Source organism: Vicia villosa, unplaced genomic scaffold (assembly GCF_029867415.1).
Source record: "Vicia villosa cultivar HV-30 ecotype Madison, WI unplaced genomic scaffold, Vvil1.0 ctg.000745F_1_1, whole genome shotgun sequence".
In the NCBI taxonomy this organism is placed as follows: domain Eukaryota; kingdom Viridiplantae; phylum Streptophyta; class Magnoliopsida; order Fabales; family Fabaceae; genus Vicia; species Vicia villosa.
The window spans coordinates 52550-72046 of NW_026705334.1; the positions used below are offsets into that span (position 1 = coordinate 52550).

At 42.2% G+C, this 19497-nt stretch overlaps 1 protein-coding gene across 1 annotated transcript; it reads right to left on the minus strand.

The window, feature by feature from the left end:
* Window positions 1–342: 342 nt before the first annotated feature.
* LOC131630851 (uncharacterized) lies at window positions 343–12654 on the minus strand. The gene is made up of 4 exons (XM_058901596.1): window positions 12471–12654; window positions 11832–12326; window positions 11116–11738; window positions 343–525 (listed from the first exon to the last, which is right to left on the minus strand). The coding sequence occupies exons 1-4, from the start codon at window positions 12652–12654 to the stop codon at window positions 343–345; spliced, it is 1485 nt and encodes a 494-aa protein (XP_058757579.1).
* Window positions 12655–19497: the final 6843 nt, after the last annotated feature.

Below are 19497 nucleotides of genomic sequence, written 5' to 3' on the forward strand. Positions count from 1 at the left end.
TGCCCATTTGAATGCATCTTCCCCCGTAAGGAAATTCAATCTTCGATTCTCAAATCCATGTTAAATTGCATTGCCAACAAGGAATATTTGAAATTATCCAAAAGTTGACAGTTTGAACTCAAAATGACCCATGCACATGAATTCCCTTATTCTTGAATGATAGATGAGGCGTGGCACTTTAAAATGATGACAAATTTGGATGAACTTCGGATAGCACTCACAGATCTTAAATTGACTTGAATCCTTAAGGAACAAACATCTTGGGCAAAATATGAATAATAGGAACAATTAGATCATCAAATCAAATTCACCATCACATCATTTGGACTTTAATTCCTTAATTCAAACCAAACTTGTACGGTAAGCAACCAACAAATTGCAAGTGTAACGGCGCCTTGGACACCATGAACCCACAGGTCTAACTCTCACACCATGACGTGCATTGTACTTCAATCCAGCATAACAACAATTCTTTGAGGAGATCTTGAGGAAGATAAGAATTGAAGCACATAAGAACGCCTTGACCTGAAAATCATTGAATCTCAATTGAATTAACAGTTGTAGACACTGTGCATAAGAACCATAGTCCTCTTGCCCTTGATGAATCTTCATAGAAAAGAAACCCTGTAGCTTTAAGAGAAAGAAACCCACAATGAACGACCATAAAAACCCTAGCTTCCAAGATCCTTGTTCCAATGCAACATAATTGATTAGCGATGCATGAGTTATGTTAATGACCTAATGGGGAGGTATGTACATGGGATTATGAAATGCATAAGCCAGTTAGAAATTAAGGGTAGGACAAATTTGGGGTATGACAGCTGCCCCTATTTAATCGTCTTATACTCGAAGGTGAGATTGGCGCCAGCCTTTCGAACATTCGGAGTAGAAGAAGATTAAATACCAAAGACCCGAAATTTGTCTCGAGGAGATGGAGGGAGTGTTATCCTTATTTTTTCTTTTTGTCTTGATATCTGCTGGGGAAAGAGATTTTTGTTTTTTTCTGATGGAAATATTTACAGTGAGCAATGGATTTGGACGGTGATAGCTTGTAACGTGGTAACGGTGCCGACACGGGGTTTTCAAAGAGAATGGTTGTATGAAACAATGATCGAAAGAAAAAGACCTCGTGCGATTTACGACTCAACGTCAGGACTGAAAGGAATAAGATCTCGTGGCGATCTATGACTCAACATCGAAAGAAGACCTCGTGGCGATCAACTCGTAAACAGAAGAAAAGGGAATAAGATCTCGTGGCGATCAACTCGTCAACAGAAGAAAAGGGAATAAGATCTCGTGGCGATCTTATGACTCAACATCGAAAGAAGATCTCGTGGCGATCAGCTCGTCAACAGAAGACAAGGGAATAAGATCTCGTGGCGATCTTATGACTCAACATCGAAAGAAGATCTCGTGGCGATCAGCTCGTCAACAGAAGACAAGGGAATAAGATCTCGTGGCGATCTTATGACTCAACATCGAAAGAAGATCTCGTGGCGATCAACTCGTCAACAGAAGACAAGGGAATAAGATCTCGTGGCGATCTTATGACTCAACATCGAAAGAAGATCTCGTGGCGATCAGCTCGTCAACAGAAGACAAGGGAATAAGATCTCGTGGCGATCTTACGACTCAACATCAAGAGAATATCTCGTACGACCTTCAGGACGAAAAGGGGATAGATCTCGTGCGACCTATGACTTAACATCAAGAGAAGATCTCGTACGACCTTCAGGACGAAAAGGGGATAGATCTCGTGCGACCTATGACTCAACATCAAGAGAAGATCTCGTACGACCTTCAGGACGAAAAAGGGGATAGATCTCGTGCGACCTATGACTTAACATCAAGAGAAGATCTCGTACGACCTTCAGGACGAAAAGGGGATAGATCTCGTGCGACCTATGACTCAACATCAAGAGAAGATCTCGTACGACCTTCAGGACGAAAAGGGGATAGATCTCGTGCGACCTATGACTCAACATCAAGAGAAGATCTCGTACGACCTTCAGGACGAAAAGGGGATAGATCTCGTGCGACCTACGACTCGACATCGCCTCGACATCAGAAGGAGGAAAACAGAAAGACTTCGTGTCAGAGATTTGTCAGGAATTGAGGACACCTCGTATCGGCACCACAGCTTAAAAGTGTTTGTAGTATGATAGCAGATATCAGGCAAAGTTTGTACGGGTAACAACTTTGAGAGGGTGGGTCATTGTTCTGATTCAACATTGGCTCCTATTATCTGGCTTATGTTCCGTATGAATGTTTGAGTTTTTATGGCGTAATGATCCACTGTAATGGATATGCTACGCTTTCGAGGATGCAATGCTATATGCAATGGATTCTATATGCAGAGAGTGCCAAATAAAGGCCCTTGGTGGGACAGAAGAGTAGGATCCTTGGGGTCCGTTGCTTGTGATCTTGAGACGCCATTGTGGGTGGGCGTTGAAAACCTCATAGTGCCAAAGATGATTGGCAACTGTGTGGAGGATTAGAACATAACTCTGTTGGGGAGGAAGTGAGTTTGCTCGACTTTCCTTACATCCTATACTGCTTGGGGAAGCGTGGGTTCTAATGGACACTTCTTTGTCTGCCGTGTAGGGGAGAGACATGGATTTCTTCCGGTGTCTTGTGCTTACCAGTACTGATGAATTATACGCTTGAACTTACACGCGGGATGATGACGACCTTTGTGGCATGTCCTAAGCCAAGATGACGACTAGAACCTGCAACCTGCACAGAAAAGCAACGTTTGGATGCAAATGGTGCCCCTTAGAGCACTTTTATGTTTATGTAACATCATGTTTCGTTTTGATTTTGTGATTATCATTCCCCATGTTTTCAATGCAATGTTTAATAACGAATTAAATCACACCTCGCATGCGACAAAAAATGAAAAGCAGGAAAGAACACCTCTTATCAAAAGATCATTTTATTGATGGAATGCCTATGAATATGCTTCTGTACAAGGAAGCAACTCCTAAATGAGGTAGTTGCGAAAGGAAAATAAAATGCAAAAAGCAAAATGGCAAAGAGGAATGCTCGAATTTCCATTAAAACTGATATTGCTACAATTCCCATATCCTCGATCCTCTCAATGCTTTGCTTCAGAAGGGTAATGGTTGGATTGATCTGTCCGTTCTGCCAAGGGCGTATAGGGGTCTTTGTGAAAGATATTCAGACTGCAGCCTCTCGCTTTTGATCCCTAACTTTTGCCTGGATCGCCCTTTCGGGTTTTCAATCCAGCGGGATGCCCCTTTTTGCCTAAGTCGCCCTTTCGGGTTTTCAACTTAGCGGGTTATTCTTCTTTTTTTTTTTTTGTTTTATCCCTAATTTTTGCCCAAACCCTTTTGGTTTGCCGGGATGCCCTTATTTTTGCCTAGGTACGTCGACCAAGCGGGTCTTTTATGCGTAGTATTTTTTGACTGAGTCTGAATTGACTGGGAGTGGAACGTCTTCCCCATCCATCTTTGTCAAGATTAAAGCACCACCTGAAAATGCTTTCTTCACAATGTATGGTCCCTCATAGTTGGGAGTCCATTTGCCCCTTGGATCGGTATGAATTGGCAAGATCTTCCTTACGACTAGGTCACCTGTGTGGAATTCTCGAGGCCGAATCTTCTTGTCATACGCTTTCTTGATCCTCTTTTGGTACAACTGGCCATGGCAGATAGCAGATAAGCGTTTCTCCTCAATTAGATTGAGATGATCGAGCCTCGTTTGAACCCATTCTGTTTCATCGAGTTTGGCGTCCATCAAGACTCTCAACGAAGGAATTTCCACTTCGACAGGTAGTACGGCCTCCATACCGTAGACAAGAGAGAAGGGAGTTGCCCCAGTTGAAGTACGAACCGAAGTTCTATAGCCATGCAAAGCAAACGGTAACATTTCGTGCCAGTCTTTATACGTTCTAACCATCTTCTGGACAATCTTCTTTATATTCTTGTTAGCAGCTTCGACTGCGCCATTCATCTTTGGCCGATAGGGTGATGAATTGTGATGTTCGATCTTGAACTCTTTGCACAACTCTGCCATCATCTTGTTATTAAGATTGGACCCGTTATCAGTGATGATCTTGTTTGGAACCCCATATCGGCATATGATTTCTTTCTTGATAAAGCGAGTGACGACTTGCTTGGTTACGTTCTTGTAAGAAGCAGCTTCAACCCATTTGGTGAAGTAGTCGATAGCAACAAGAATAAATCTATGCCCATTTGAAGCTTGTGGCTCAATTCGTCCAATCATGTCAATGCCCCACATGGCAAAGGGCCAAGGTGACGTCAGGACATTCAGAGGAGTTGGAGGAACATGAATTCTGTCAGCATACACTTGGCATTTGTGACATTTCTTCACGTATACATAACAATCACTTTCAATGGTCATCCAATAATATCCTGCTCGCAAGATCTTTTTGGCCATGGAGTGCCCATTGGAATGGGTTCCAAAAGATCCTTCATGAATTTCCCGCATGATTAATTCTGCTTCGTGTCTATCCACGCATCTGAGCAAAACCGAATCATAGTTTCTTTTGTACAGGACGTCTCCTGACAAGAAGAATTTGGATGCTAACCTTCGAAGCGTTCGCTTATCACCAATCGTAGCATCTTCGGGATACTCTTGCTTCTCAACATACCTCTTGATGTCGTAATACCATGGCTTTTCATCATACACATCTTCAGTAGTGAGACAATGAGCAGGGAACACATGGGCAGGTTCTTTGTAACGGAGGATCCTTATGTCTGGCACTTCTTTAGGGGAGCTAACTCTGAACATAGCTGCCAAAGTAGCCAAAGCGTCTGCCAATTGATTTTCCTCTCGTGGGATATGATCGAAAGTGATTTCCTCGAAAGCGGGCAACAACTCCAAAATATAGTCCTTGTAAGGAACTAAGTTGGGGTGTCGTGTCTCCCAATCACCTCTTACTTGATGTATGACCAAGGCAGAATCCCCATAAACCTCGAGGATCTTGATCCTCATATCAATGGCTGCTTCGATGCCCATTATGCAAGCTTCGTACTCTGCGACATTGTTTGTGCAATCAAAGCATATTCTAGCTGTGAAAGGGATGTGGGTTTGACGAGGAGAAGTCAAAACTGCCCCAATACCATGGCCCATAGCATTTGATGCACCATCGAACGTGAGAGTCCATCGCTCTCCTGGTTCGGGTCCTTCATTATCATCCAGTTTCATGATATCTTCATCAGGAAAGTCAAACTTCATTGACTGATACTCTTCTAATGGCTGATGAGCAAGATGATCTGCAAGGACACTTCCTTTGATGGCCTTTTGTGTGACATACTGAATATCATATTCTGATAAAAGCATTTGCCACCGGGCTAGTCTTCCTGTAAGGGCCGGTTTTTCAAAGATGTACTTTATCGGGTCCATTTTGGAGATCAATAGGGTGGTGTGAGTCAGCATGTACTGCCTCAGTCGGCGAGCAGCCCATACCAAAGCACAGCAAGTTTTCTCGAGTAGTGAGTAGCAGGATTCACAATCGGTAAACTTTTTGCTCAGGTAATAAATGGCGCACTCTTTTCGACCAGACTCGTCATGTTGGCCCAGCACACAACCCATAGATCCTTCAAGCACAGTTAAGTACATAAGAAGCGGCCTTCCAGGAACCGGAGGCATGAGGATTGGTGGCTCTTGGAGATACTGTTTGATCCTTTCAAAGGCTTCTTGACAATGATCATCCCAACAGACATCTTGATTTTTGCGCAGCAACTTAAAGATGGGTTCACAAGTGTCAGTGAGATGGGAAATGAACCTGGCTATATAATTCAATCTCCCAAGGAACCCTCGAACTTCTTTTTCATTCTTTGGTGCTGGCATATTCTGTATTGCTCTTACTTTATCAGGGTCAACTTCAATCCCTCGTTGACTCACAATAAATCCAAGTAGCTTTCCCGATCGCACTCCAAAAGTGCACTTGTTTGGATTAAGCCTCAACTTGAATTTACGCAAACGAGCAAACAGTTTCTCAAGATATACCAAGTGTTCCTCCTCAGTTTGGGATTTTGCAATCATATCATCGACGTACACCTCAATCTCTTTATGGATCATGTCATGGAAGAGGGTCACCATCGCACGTTGATATGTTGCACCAGCATTCTTAAGACCAAAAGGCATCACCTTATAACAATACGTACCCCACGGAGTGGTAAAAGTAGTCTTGGTCATATCTTCAGGAGCCATCTTTATTTGATTGTAGCCAGAAAAACCATCCATGAATGAGAACACCGAGTACTGAGCAGTATTGTCGACTAGCACATCAATATGAGGTAGAGGAAAATCATCCTTCGGACTTGCCCTATTCAAATCTCGGTAGTCGACACACATGCGTACCTTTCCGTCCTTCTTAGGAACAGGTACGATGTTTGCGATCCAAGGAGGATATTCGCATACAGATAAGAAACCAGCCTTCAACTGTTTTTCAACTTCTTCCTTGATTTTCAAAGCCATATCAGGTCGAGTTCTTCGCGGTTTTTGCTTTACAGGCGGACATTCTGGTTTGAGCGGTAACCTGTGCATAACTATATCCGTGTCTAAACCAGGCATGTCTTCGTATGACCAGGCGAAGATGTCAACATACTCTCGAAGCAGCTCAATCAACCTTCTCTTTACATCACTTTGCAAAGCAGCCCCTATCTTGACTTCTCTCTTTGCTTCTTCTGTACCGAGGTTGATGATTTCTATGGCTTCTTGATGTGGCTGAATAGATTTCTCCTCTTGTCTCAAAAGTCTTGCCAATTCCTCGGGGACTTCACAATCTTCCCCACTATCCTCATCAGCTTGGTCAATTGGATTCTCAAAGATATCAAGACGTGGAACTGTAACATTATCATTTTTGATGGAGTTCGAGCCGGATCTGCACGATGGATGATTTATGCCTTAGAATGCAACACATAAAAAGGAAATAAAGGAAATCTTTGCCATTTTTGAAAAAGTTTTTTAAAGTAAAAACAAAAATGAAAGAAATGGAACAGTAATTGCATGCGAAGATATGATTTTCATTCAATATTAAACAAATTGAAACAACATGGGGGCCCTTCTTTATACAAGTGGTCAAAATGCTTAGGGCGAAGCACATGACTTATCGAAACAAGAAAATTACATCTCCATAAAAGTGACTCTAGGGATGTCCAAGATAGTCCAATTGTTGAGTTCCTGTCCAGGCGCAGCATGGCAAATGAATTTGGAGAGATCTTCTTCATCATCATCGTCCACGGCGAGAACTTGACTTCCAGAACTGGTGCTTGCACTGACGAACACTTGAGAAATGGGGGGAATCACCTTCTTTCCAGGAGTTATGCTGAGCTGAGTAGAAGAAGATGGTTGATACCCAAGGCCATACTTGTCTCGCTTCTCTTGAACGTCAATCAGCTTGCCCCAGGCACTATGGGGAGTACCAGCTTCTAAGAAAGCCTTAGCATCATTTAAAGACGAGAGGGGCGCTCCGAGTTCCTTTTTATTCTCGACCACAGGGAGTTTGTCAACTGACACAATCTCTAAGGCTTGAAAAGGTGTCTCTTGTATCTCTCCCTCCACTTCAACATAACGGTATGATGCCAGATTATTGACTATCAAATCCTCTTCACCAGTGATCACAACAATCTTGTCATTCACAACAAATTTCAAACACTGGTGGAGAGTAGATGTCACAGCTCCAGCAGCATGAATCCAAGGACGACCCAAGAGGCAAGTGTATGAAGGGTTTATATCCATAACGTAGAAGGCAATGTAGAACATGTGAGGACCAATCAAGACAGGCAGATCAATTTCTCCTTCTACGGACCTTCTAGAACCATCAAATGCTCTAACGCTCATAGTGCATGGTCTCATCATAATCCCATCCATACTCAGCTTAAACAAAGTGGCCTTGGGCATCACATTAAGAGAAGAACCTGTATCAATCAGAACTCGAGACAACACAGCATCCAGACACTTGACGGAGATATGCAATGCTTTGTTGTGTGCTCTACCCTCAGGTGGGAGTTCATCATCAGAAAAACCCAAACAGTTGCCAGCAGCAATATTGGTCACAACCCCTTCAAATTGAGGCACGGTAATGTCTTGAGTCACATGAGCGGAAGCTAGCACTTTCATTAAAGCCTCACGGTGAGCTTCTGAGTGCACCAAAAGGGACAAGATAGAAATCTTAGCTTGAGTTTGGTCAAGTTGATCAATCACCTTGTAGTCACTTTTCTTAATGATCCTCAGAAGTTGCTCGGCATCTTGTGCATTACGTGTCACAGGAGGATCAACAGCAACTTGCTTTCCTTTTGCTTGTGCATTAGCGTCCTTATTGGCCTCTTTAGGAAGCGGAGGAGGGGCAGCAAAGATCCGACCACTACGGGTAATGCCACCAGTGCCAGCAATATTTGTGATGCTCGAATTACCCACTGGAGGACAGTCATACTTCTTCCCTCGAATATACACAGCATTATAACTCCAAGGAACAGCCTTAGAATCATTCACATGAGAGGGAGCGAGAGATGAGGTCGAAGGAGTTGAAGGAGCATTTGGAACCTGAATAATCATCGGAGTTCTCGGAGCTTGAATGGTCAATGGAGCACTCGGTGTATGAATAACCAGCGGGGTCCTTGGTGCTTGGATGGCCAAAGGTGTGCTCTGAGTTTTTGACGCCTCAGCAGGATGGTAAGGGATTTCTAGGATGGCCACATCTTCAATAGGAACGCCCCTTTCCACTCTAAGAACACCTTCATCCATTAGTTTCTGGATTTCTTCTCTCAACCTAGTGCATTCCTCAGGATTAGAAGAACATTGCAAACAGTAGTCATGTAGTTCACACAAAACCTTTTGTTGCATAAGATACTCTCTGACAACTGCTAGCGGCATCCTAACCTCATTAACATCATTTACCAGGATCTGATCATCACATAACTCAATAGCATTGGTCGCACCAGCATGAGGAGGCATAGGGTTATTCTGCACATTAGGACCAGTAGGAGTGAATGAGATAAGCTTGTCATCAAGAAGATCCTGAACCTTTAACTTGAATGCTCTACACTTTTCAATAGTATGGCCCGGGGCTCCTGAATGAAATTCACAACGAGCATTAACATCATAACCAGGAGGGAGAGGACTAGGTGGAGGTCCAAGCTCACGGAGTTGTACCAATTGACCAGCAAGCAACTGAGGGAGAAGCTGAGCGTATGACATCGGAACCGGATCGATACGCCTATCTTGGAATCTTGTTCTTTGCGGGCCCCTTTGACCTTGAGGCCTAGGGTTCTGTTGACGATTCTGAGGAGCAGCAGCTTGTTGTTGTGGTACGAAAGGCTGTTGGGGTGCCATCCATGGTTGTGGAAGAGCAGCAGCATATGCTTGAGGGACATACGGACCAGGAACAGCATAAGGCATCGGATAATAAGGAGGTGGAACAGCAGAATATGCAGGAGCTCGACCTTGGTCAACAGAAGCGGTGCTAGTCTCACCTTCCTTCTTCTTCACAAACCCAGAATACGGCTTCTTACCATTACCACTTGAGTTGCTAGGATTAGTAACTCCTTGAATGGTACCAGCTTTGACACAGTTCTCAACCCCCTCACCAATGATGACCACATCCGAAAAGGAAGGAGAAGTATTACTAACCATGTGCTGAAGATACGGCCCTTTCAGAGTTCCCATAAATAGATCAATCAATTCTCGGTCCAATAAGGGAGGTTGAACTCGAGCAGCAAGTTCACGCCATCTCTGGGCGTATTCCTTAAAGGACTCTTCAGATTTCTGTGACATATTCTGCAGCTGGGCACGGCTAGGAGCCATAGCAGTATTGTAGTGGTATTGTTTCAAGAAGGCATCAACAAGTTCTCCCCAAGTACTGACATTAGACCTCTCGAGTTTCATATACCACTCCAACGGGGCTCCAGTGAGACTATCCTGGAAGAAATGCATAAGCAGAGGTTCGTTCTCAGCGTGAGCGGCCATCTTACGGCAGTAGGAACGAATGTGAGTCTCTGGGCAGGTAACTCCCTTGTACTTATCAAAATCTGGCACCTTGAACTTCGGGGGAATAACAATCCCAGGTACCAAGCACATAGCAGCGGTGTCGAAACTTGAAGTTTTAGCAACCTCAACAGCCTTAAGGCGTTCTTCAAGAGCTTGGTACATCTTAGCAGTCTCGGTCAACTCAGCAGTGAGATCATGTTCAAGATCAATAACCTCATGGTGGTCGTCCACTACTTTCAGTGTCTCATTAATAGGAGTCTCTTTAGTTTTCACCCCTCCGTCAGCAGAATTGGTAGGAGTATCTTTGACCAAACTAGCGACACTCTTTCTGAGTTCATCCTGTCCTTGAACAACGGCATGGAGAGTCTCCATAAGTTGGGCCATTCTTTCCCCCATAACATCCATATCCCTACGGAGGGCAGCTTGATTCTGTTCAAATTGTTCCATGATTCTCTTCTCGTTGTTTCTGGTGCGGTAAGGATGTAAGGAAGTCAGCTTTGTTGTTGAAGCAGAAATCAGTTGCTGAAAGGGACCCCAATTAGTTTCTTGTACAATAACCTGAAAAATGCAATGTGATAATGTGAATGTATGAGTGCATGTGTGCGTATGACGTGATGTGCCATTTTCAGAGTATCCAAGGTTTAATATTGATCCAGAATAGCTAACAATGTGGCAAAAGATAAGTATCAAGAGAAACTAGTTCTTTTTATTCATAACAGAAATTTAAACTTGGGCAAGCCATACATCAACAGGATAGTTCAACAAGGGAAATAAAAGACCCCATCCAACAAGTCTGGTGGTGGTCGAAACATACAGACTCAAACATCAATCCATCTGAATATAAAACAGAGGTCCTCCTTGTCTGAAGTGCTCATCGCTCCACTTCTTAGTTTCATCAAACAGTTTCTTGGTTGCTTCTCGATCTCTTCCTTTAAGAAGGCTTTGGATCACCTCATCTTTGCGAAACAAATGCCCATCCAGCTTCTTGCAGCACTCCCTGAGTTCGTCACATCCTTTGCATTCTGGGAGATAATCTCTCTCAGATATGTCCTCCATCATTCGATCTCTGAGCTTGGCATTTTCTTCTGTTAGTCGAGTATTACGGAGGTGACTTCCTTTCAGTTGAGTCTCAATTGCCATTCTTTTAGTGGTCTCTTCTTCCAGTTTCTTTTTCAGATTCTTTACTTCAACTCTAGCATCCCTTTCTATCTTGAGCTTATAAGCTTTCAAGTCTTCTCGGTACTCTCGCTTGAGTTTCTCTTCTGCTTCTTTCATGGCCCTTTTTAGGATCTTTTGGTGATCCTCGACAGTAACAGTAGTATCTCTTTCACCCTTTTCGGTTCTAGCCCTCTTTTGAACTCTGGAAGATCCTCCCTTTAGCATTTTGGCTTCGCGCGTCAACTCAACTCTTTTCTGGTCCACAAGACAATGTTTCGGTTGCGCATCCGACTTCTTTTCGTGCAAATGGGTGCATTCCATATCTACCTGGATACGATTCTCATCAGGCACAGTGGCAATTGGAATCTTAGGCGGCTGCTCGTACAATGGGTTAACCTTCGGGAAAGGCAACATGCGATCTTTAACTCTATTTTCAACCCAATCTGTGTAGGCTTGTTTGGCAACGACATTCTTTTCACCTAGAGAAATCTGATCATTTGTATGGATGCTATTCCAGGCACTCCTCACTTTTTCTAGACCCTTTGGATCGGTTCTCTTCTCAAAGCAAACGGACTCGAATATCTCTTTGTCCAAAGGCTTGTCTTCAAGTGCAAAACCCAACTGACGCAGCGCTAGCTTAGGATTATAATTGATAACACCTTTTGTTCCTATGAGAGGAACGTTGTCAAAAGTACCACAGCTAGTTATAACTTTCTCCACATCCATTCCAGTGGGACACCAGACAATGTCATTTCCGGTAAGCCCCATGATCCTTTGAGGCCATTTCTGAGTAGAGGTAATGAAAGGACCACTTGCAGGTAGGTGGGACTTAAACCAGGTGTATAAAAACGGCAAACAATTTCTTATGGCTCCTCCTTTCCCATATCGAGAGTGAATGGAATAGTACGTATCGGCTAGCAAAGTAGGGACCGGATTCTTATCCACAAAAAGACATATAGCGGCCAGATCAACGAACTTGTGAATGTTAGGGAACATCACGATCCCATAGATCAAAACGGCCAGAAGGGCGTTGAAAGCCTCCCACATCTTTTTGTTGGCCAACTCTTGGGCCTTCTCAACCAAGAAACTCATATAGAAACCATGGGTGTTACCATTCTTCTTCCAATTCCCAAGAACGTCTTCTATGCTCAAATAAAGAGCGTTGGCAATGTTGTCCAAATCAGGTTTCTCTGGGACACAAACGAAAGGAACCTTGTGTTGAATCTTGATATTGAGAAAGTGAGAGTACTCCTCGAGAGTGGGAGCCAACTGATAGCCTGAGAAGGTGAAACAACGCAAGTCAGGATCATAGAACTGGAGAAGAGTAGATAAACCCCATTCGTCGACGTGTGAGTCCAAAAGAGTCAAGATGTTTCCATAATTCTCAGTGAACACAGTTTTATTATGACCAGTGATCAATCCACCCAATTGCCCCAACTGAATCAAGCCCTCGCGATGGAAACTGTAAGTGTGAGTACGCCTTGTAGCTTCTCTGGTAGCGGTCACGTTGTTAGCCATCCTGGATGAAAGGTAATAGCCTCGGATACCCTGAAAAAATGGCATGCATATGAGAAATAATACTATTTTTCTTCTTTTCTTTTTTTTCTTTCTCTTTTTTTATTACATCTTTTCTTTCTTTTCTTTTCTTTTTTTTTTGAAAGGTAAACATGCCATGATGTAAATGATGCAATGGAGGTTTCCCCACATAGGAGAAGTGTGTGTGGCCTCTGAATGAGATCGGACGTTGCAGGATCAAAGGTCCGGCACAGGTACAGTGAAACCATTAAGAACACAAGTCACCAACAGAACAGAACGGTCACCAATGGTACTTGTCATGTATATCCCTCCCCACTCACAGGTGAATCTAGGTCAGGGTAGGTCAAAAAAGCCAACAGAGGATTGAAAGTAGGCGTAATCATACGATATTGCCTCTTTCAACCAAGCTCTGTCCGTGGATACATGATCGGATCAATCAGACATACGTCTTCTGTCCGTCATGGCCACTCTATTCCTAGTTCCTAAGGTATCACTCATGGCCTGGGTATTGGGCCTTTTACCTCATAGAACATCCCACCCAACCTGCAAAACAGAACAGAAGACCCCAAGGAACACAGAATATAATCCATATGCATGATGTGCAAACAGAAATAAACATGATATGCAAGCAGAAAAATAAACATGCAAACATATATACAAGGTATAGACATAAAAACAAATAAACACCCAGTAAATAAACAAACAAACGCAGGCTAGGATCGACTCGCTATGGATGGACCAGCAACAGGTCTAGCAACATCCCCAGCAGAGTCGCCAGCTGTCGCACGCTCGCGAAAAATGAACAGAGTCGCCACCAATATATTTATCCCATAAGGGAAAGGAATATCAAAAAACCTAACAAAGGAAGGAACAGGGTCTTGCGACCAGAGAATCAAGGTACGGGAGTCGGTTACGCAAGGGGAAGGTGCTAGCACCCCTCACGCCCATCGTACTCGATGGTATCCACCTATGTTTGTTTCTATCCAAAGGGTGTATACTATGTCTATGTCTAAATGCGAAATGAATGCAAAATGTAGGGAAAATAAAGAATTGTACTCGCACGGGCCCTACCCCGCTGCCTACGTATCCTTTTCAGGAATCAGAGTTACCGTAGCTCGGCTAAAGATTTTCTGTTTGTTTTTGTGTTTTTTAGTTGGGCGGCGTTAACGCTCACGCTCTTGCATAAGGGATCGCCTAGGATGCAACTGAGCGGAGATAACATGCCCTTAGAAAGAAAAGAGAGAGATTGGTTTGTGTCTTTTAGGGTAATTCCATGATGACAAGAACCTACTACAAGGCTTCGCACCACTTCCTTACTTTGTGTTTAATCTGACCATTTATTAAGCGTTTTAAGTGTTTTTGGTTGGTGTTTTTTAAGGGAATTTGTTTGTGACTCAGATCATACCAAAAAGAGTTTGTTTTGCATATTTAGAGAACGCACATCGAGGCCTACGCCACAATCGTTTCTCTAAATAACGGTTAAGAAATACATCGAGGTTTCACACCTCAATCATTTCTTCTCCGCTAAGTAAAGGAGATACAAAAAGAGTTCTTTTGTGAATATTTAGAGAATGCACATCGAGGCCTACACCACGATCGTTTCTCTAAACAACGGTTAAGAAATACATCGAGGCTTCACACCTCAATCATTTCTTCTCCGCTAAGTAGGAAAGAACATACATCGGGGCCTACACCCCAATCATTTCTTTCCTACTATGAAATATAGTAACGGTATGATCTTCATCGGTATTTATTAAGTATTTTAAAAGTTGAAAAGAAAAGGAATGCAATAGGGAACTATATCTAAACTCTAGTCTAAGTTGTCTATTTCCTATCTAAAACCTAATGTTAACATACTAATGAAATATATTCTAAGAGGGGTATACAAGATATTAACAAGGTAGGCCTAAAATAAGGCCAAAGACTAAGCAACAAAATCACACAACAATTGTACGAAAATAACATGTAAATGATACAAAAGCAATTCAAGATTAGTAAAAAAAAAAATTAAACTAAAGACTACCATCATTTTTATGGGTTTTTAATGTGAGAAAAATATCAATTAAACATCAAAATTAATACTAACCTAAAACTAATTAAGAAATCTAAGTATTTTTATGAGTTTTGATGTCAACAATTACCTAAAAAATCTAGCCAAAACGGCTATTATTATCATGTTTTTATCAACTAAACAAATAGGGGGAAAAATGTGAAAACAAAACCTAAGTCTAGCATGGATTGGCTCGAGTCAGGGGGCGTGAAAACAGAAATGGTGTACGGACTAAGAAATTAGGCGCAGGCCCACAGCATTTGGCCCAAGGGACTATTTTTTGTTCAGCTTGTTTCAGATTTTTGTATCCACAAGAAAAAGTGGTGCATGGGCTCAGAATGAATGGCCCAAAGGGACATTTTCGTTTACAGTTCTTAATGCTAAAAACACGTTTTGCTGGGCCATGGTGGGGTGTGCTAATAGCAATTCGGTGAAGGCCCAAGGATATTGTGTTATTCAGATTTCTTTCAATTGTTTTTCAATTACCAAATTTAATTAAAAATAAATAAATAAATAAATAAAATAGAAAGAGGAACTAGGGATTTCGTTTGTGACCATTCACTTCTTCTCAATCCAACCCTATCTCTTTCGTCCTCACGATTTCCGGCGAGAGTCTCCGCCGTGAGTCACCGATAACTCCACCATAATCTAACTCCGTTCTCACTCTCCTCTATGCCCTATCCTCTCCAATGAAATCGAACTCTCCGGCCACCGTATGCAAAACGAAACAAGCTCCTCTCTCCGACTCGTTCTCACTCTTTCTCGATCTCACTCAGACTCAAACAACGAAACGAAAGAAAAGTGGAGACGGAGCCTTACCTGTCGAAGATCGGAGATGGAAGATGAAAAACCCGAACGAAAGCTCCTAGCTGTGAACGCGAAATAAACGCGTGAGTGATCTTCTACCCAGGTATCATTATCGTTCTTGTTCTTCAATATACCTTCTGCTCTTCTTCTTTTCGATCTGCTCTTCTTCTTCTTCTTTCCGTGTGCAATTTCTCTGTGTGTGAATCGTTATTGTTGCGGTGAGACGAGTGTTGAGGGTGATGACGGAGATTAGGCTTAGCACGTCTTCGTTCAGAGTTCAAAGGTGGAACTCTGGTGAAGGATGGAGGTTGTGCTTTGGGGATGGTGGAGAAGATGTGGTTGCAGAGTGAATGGGCGTGGAGTGAAGAGGATGAAGGTGAGAAAAAGTGGAGAGAGTGATGAAGATGAGAGAAGTGTGTATGATGAAGATGTGTGTTCTGGAGATTGGGTTGCAGAATGATGATTATGGCGCCGGGAAAAAAAATGACTGAAGGTGATAGGTGAAGTACATAGATTGAGAGGGTGAGTTCAGTTTGAGGGAAACGGTTATAGGAGGTGGAATGGTAGCTGTTAGATTTGGGATGAGGTTGTTATGAAATGGAGGGCTAAGATTGAGAGGTTAGTTAGTTATGGTTGGGATTCTGTTATGTTTGTAACTGACTTTGTAACTAGGTTGTTAGGAGTTAGTTATAGGTTTAGGAGAGTTTGATTTGGAGAGTGAAAGTTAGCTACAAGGGTTTATTAGGATTTGTTATGACAGTTTGAGAGTTAGGAACTGGTAAATGTAGGGCTGTTAGCAAAAGAAGTTATAGTTTGTTATTTCGGTTATGTTAGTTTGGTTCTGTTATGATCTGGTTTTGTGTGGTTTGAATAGAATTTTGAGCTGAAGCATATTTGGGTTTTTTTTCTCTAACTGATATGGGTTCGGTCTTCTTTTCTGGTGCGTGCCTGTTTAAAGGACTTTGAACTGGTTCGAAGCTGATGGTTTATGTGTGGGTCATGTGACTGTTTTTTTTTGATGTTGCAGCCGGTTCGTTTGGTTTATTTGGATGTAGTTGGATTGAATAGTGCTGAAACTGTTTTCATGTAGAGTGTATAAATAGGCACATTGATTTTGTATGATAATACCATGGCTGGACTGCTTTTTGATTCATGCTGGTCTTGTTTTAATTTGCAGGAAGCAGCATGCTTTGGTGTGGGACTCTTTCCTCATCGAAAGACAGCTCAATTTCCGGGATGAAGCAATGCAAAGTGACCATGAAGGGATAATGATTCAAGCACAAGCAATCCAATCTGACCATTAGGAGCTTTCCACCGGCTGGCACAATGAGAAAGAAGGAAGTTTATCAAATGGAAGATTTCTATTGCAGGTGTGGAAGTTCTTGTAGAGGGTGGTGGGTGTGGAGCTTAAACAGCATGGGGATTAGTTTATGATTTGTTTTTATGTAATTTTGTAATGGATTTGGATTTGTATTGTGACTGTAATCTCTTAGACTTAGAACTTTTGTAATTCACTGAATCAGTAACTTCTGCCCATTTGAATGCATCTTCCCCCGTAAGGAAATTCAATCTTCGATTCTCAAATCCATGTTAAATTGCATTGCCAACAAGGAATATTTGAAATTATCCAAAAGTTGACAGTTTGAACTCAAAATGACCCATGCACATGAATTCCCTTATTCTTGAATGATAGATGAGGCGTGGCACTTTAAAATGATGACAAATTTGGATGAACTTCGGATAGCACTCACAGATCTTAAATTGACTTGAATCCTTAAGGAACAAACATCTTGGGCAAAATATGAATAATAGGAACAATTAGATCATCAAATCAAATTCACCATCACATCATTTGGACTTTAATTCCTTAATTCAAACCAAACTTGTACGGTAAGCAACCAACAAATTGCAAGTGTAACGGCGCCTTGGACACCATGAACCCACAGGTCTAACTCTCACACCATGACGTGCATTGTACTTCAATCCAGCATAACAACAATTCTTTGAGGAGATCTTGAGGAAGATAAGAATTGAAGCACATAAGAACGCCTTGACCTGAAAATCATTGAATCTCAATTGAATTAACAGTTGTAGACACTGTGCATAAGAACCATAGTCCTCTTGCCCTTGATGAATCTTCATAGAAAAGAAACCCTGTAGCTTTAAGAGAAAGAAACCCACAATGAACGACCATAAAAACCCTAGCTTCCAAGATCCTTGTTCCAATGCAACATAATTGATTAGCGATGCATGAGTTATGTTAATGACCTAATGGGGAGGTATGTACATGGGATTATGAAATGCATAAGCCAGTTAGAAATTAAGGGTAGGACAAATTTGGGGTATGACAATTATGAGCATCAAACAAACACAATTAGGCATCAATCCACATAGATTTCAAGTCATCATCAATAATCATCAAGCAACAAGTTCATGCAAGCATTATAACAAACACATAGTGCACCAAACTTGTATCAACATGCGATTGCAAGCAAAATATCAATGGATCCAACATTTAATCATCATCAACATCAATTACGCATAATCAACCACTAGATCTAGCATTCGAATCATGTTAACATCAACAATTAAGCACTTAATTCAAGGTTCAAAGGCTTACCGGATGAAGATCTTTAACCGACGCGCGAACACAAACACGACACGAACACGAACGCGACACGACCGCGAAAGCAAGATCCAAGGGGAGAGAGGGTGAGACGCGCGAGCTAGTGAGGAGAGGGAGCGAATCCGAACTCGAGATCTTGAACTTCAAACCATATTGCTCTTGATTCTTGAAGAAAATTGATGAATATTGATGAAAGTTTTATGTAATTTGTGGGTTTGATTCAAGAGAATTGAGAGAAAGTGTTCATGAATTTTTTTTTGGTAAATTGAAATTATGAGAGTCCTCCTTTGATTTGTGAAGAGCAAAATGTTTATATATTGTCAACGCGAATTGTCCAAATCGCCCTCGGTGCGTCTTATTTTGGCTCGTTTTTAAGGAAACTCGGTTCGTCTCTCAATTCCGGAACGAAACCAATGCCACTATGAAGATGACCAAATTTGTGACTCATCGCCGTGAGAATCACCTCAATCCGATAAGCGGTGAAGAAAATACGCCCGTTTGAATGACGAGAAACGCCGATTCATCCGATACGACTGTGCAAAATTTTGTGAGTACCGCTCAAAGAACTCGATAAAACCCTACCTTCGGCTCAAAATCTGAACAAGCATGTGTGACGAAGAAACGAAGCTAACAAAATTTCCGAGAGAATGCCGCCGGAATGGACTTCATACGATAAAAATCGAAGGAATTATGAATTTTCGAACTCGGCGCGACATACTCGAAAACACACTTTTTACCGGAACAACGCGACGATCCTTAAAATTCTGGGAATTTTCCGTGCAAAATTGGCCTTCGGTCCGAACATATGAAATCTTGGTAATGATGGTACGGAGCTCCAGTTAAATTTTCAAGTGAATCCGGCGAGCGGATTAGGAGATACGAATTTTCCGAGGTCCGAAACCCTACAATCAGCACTGTTTTTCACCACAAAATCTCAAGTAATTTGCAAATTTGACGACCTTCCTCAAAGAACCGGCTTCCGAGCCGAACATGAAAGTTGTAGATATCGTCGAAACAGTCGGGCTAGCGCGGGAATTCAGCTCATATCACATTCAGAATAAGACTTGTGAATTTTCTCGTATTTCCACTGTTTAGACCATTTTTCACGTCGCCCTTCTTAAAACCACAAGAAATCTTTATTGATTTTCTTCAATTTTTGAATGACGAAATAAACGTCATTATTAACTTTTAGCTCCAATAAAGAGGGCAAATTTTGGGGTGCAACAGCTGCCCCTATTCAAACTTCTTGAACCCGACGAGTGAGAAACGAAAGCTTCGAACCGTTGAGGTGGAAGGAGATTGAATACCAGAATGAACTCGAAAATTTGCACTCTTGATCAAT

Coding starts and splice junctions, on each gene's coding strand:
- LOC131630851 (XM_058901596.1), bottom strand. CDS start 12,654: ATGGCTAACAACGTGACCGCTACCAGAGAAGCTACAAGGCGTACTCAC. Junction 12,327..12,470: donor CTCACACGTCGACGAATGGG/GTTTATCTACTC, acceptor TTTGTGTCCCAG/AGAAACCTGATTTGGACAAC. Junction 11,739..11,831: donor GAAAGTTATAACTAGCTGTG/GTACTTTTGACA, acceptor TTGCACTTGAAG/ACAAGCCTTTGGACAAAGAG.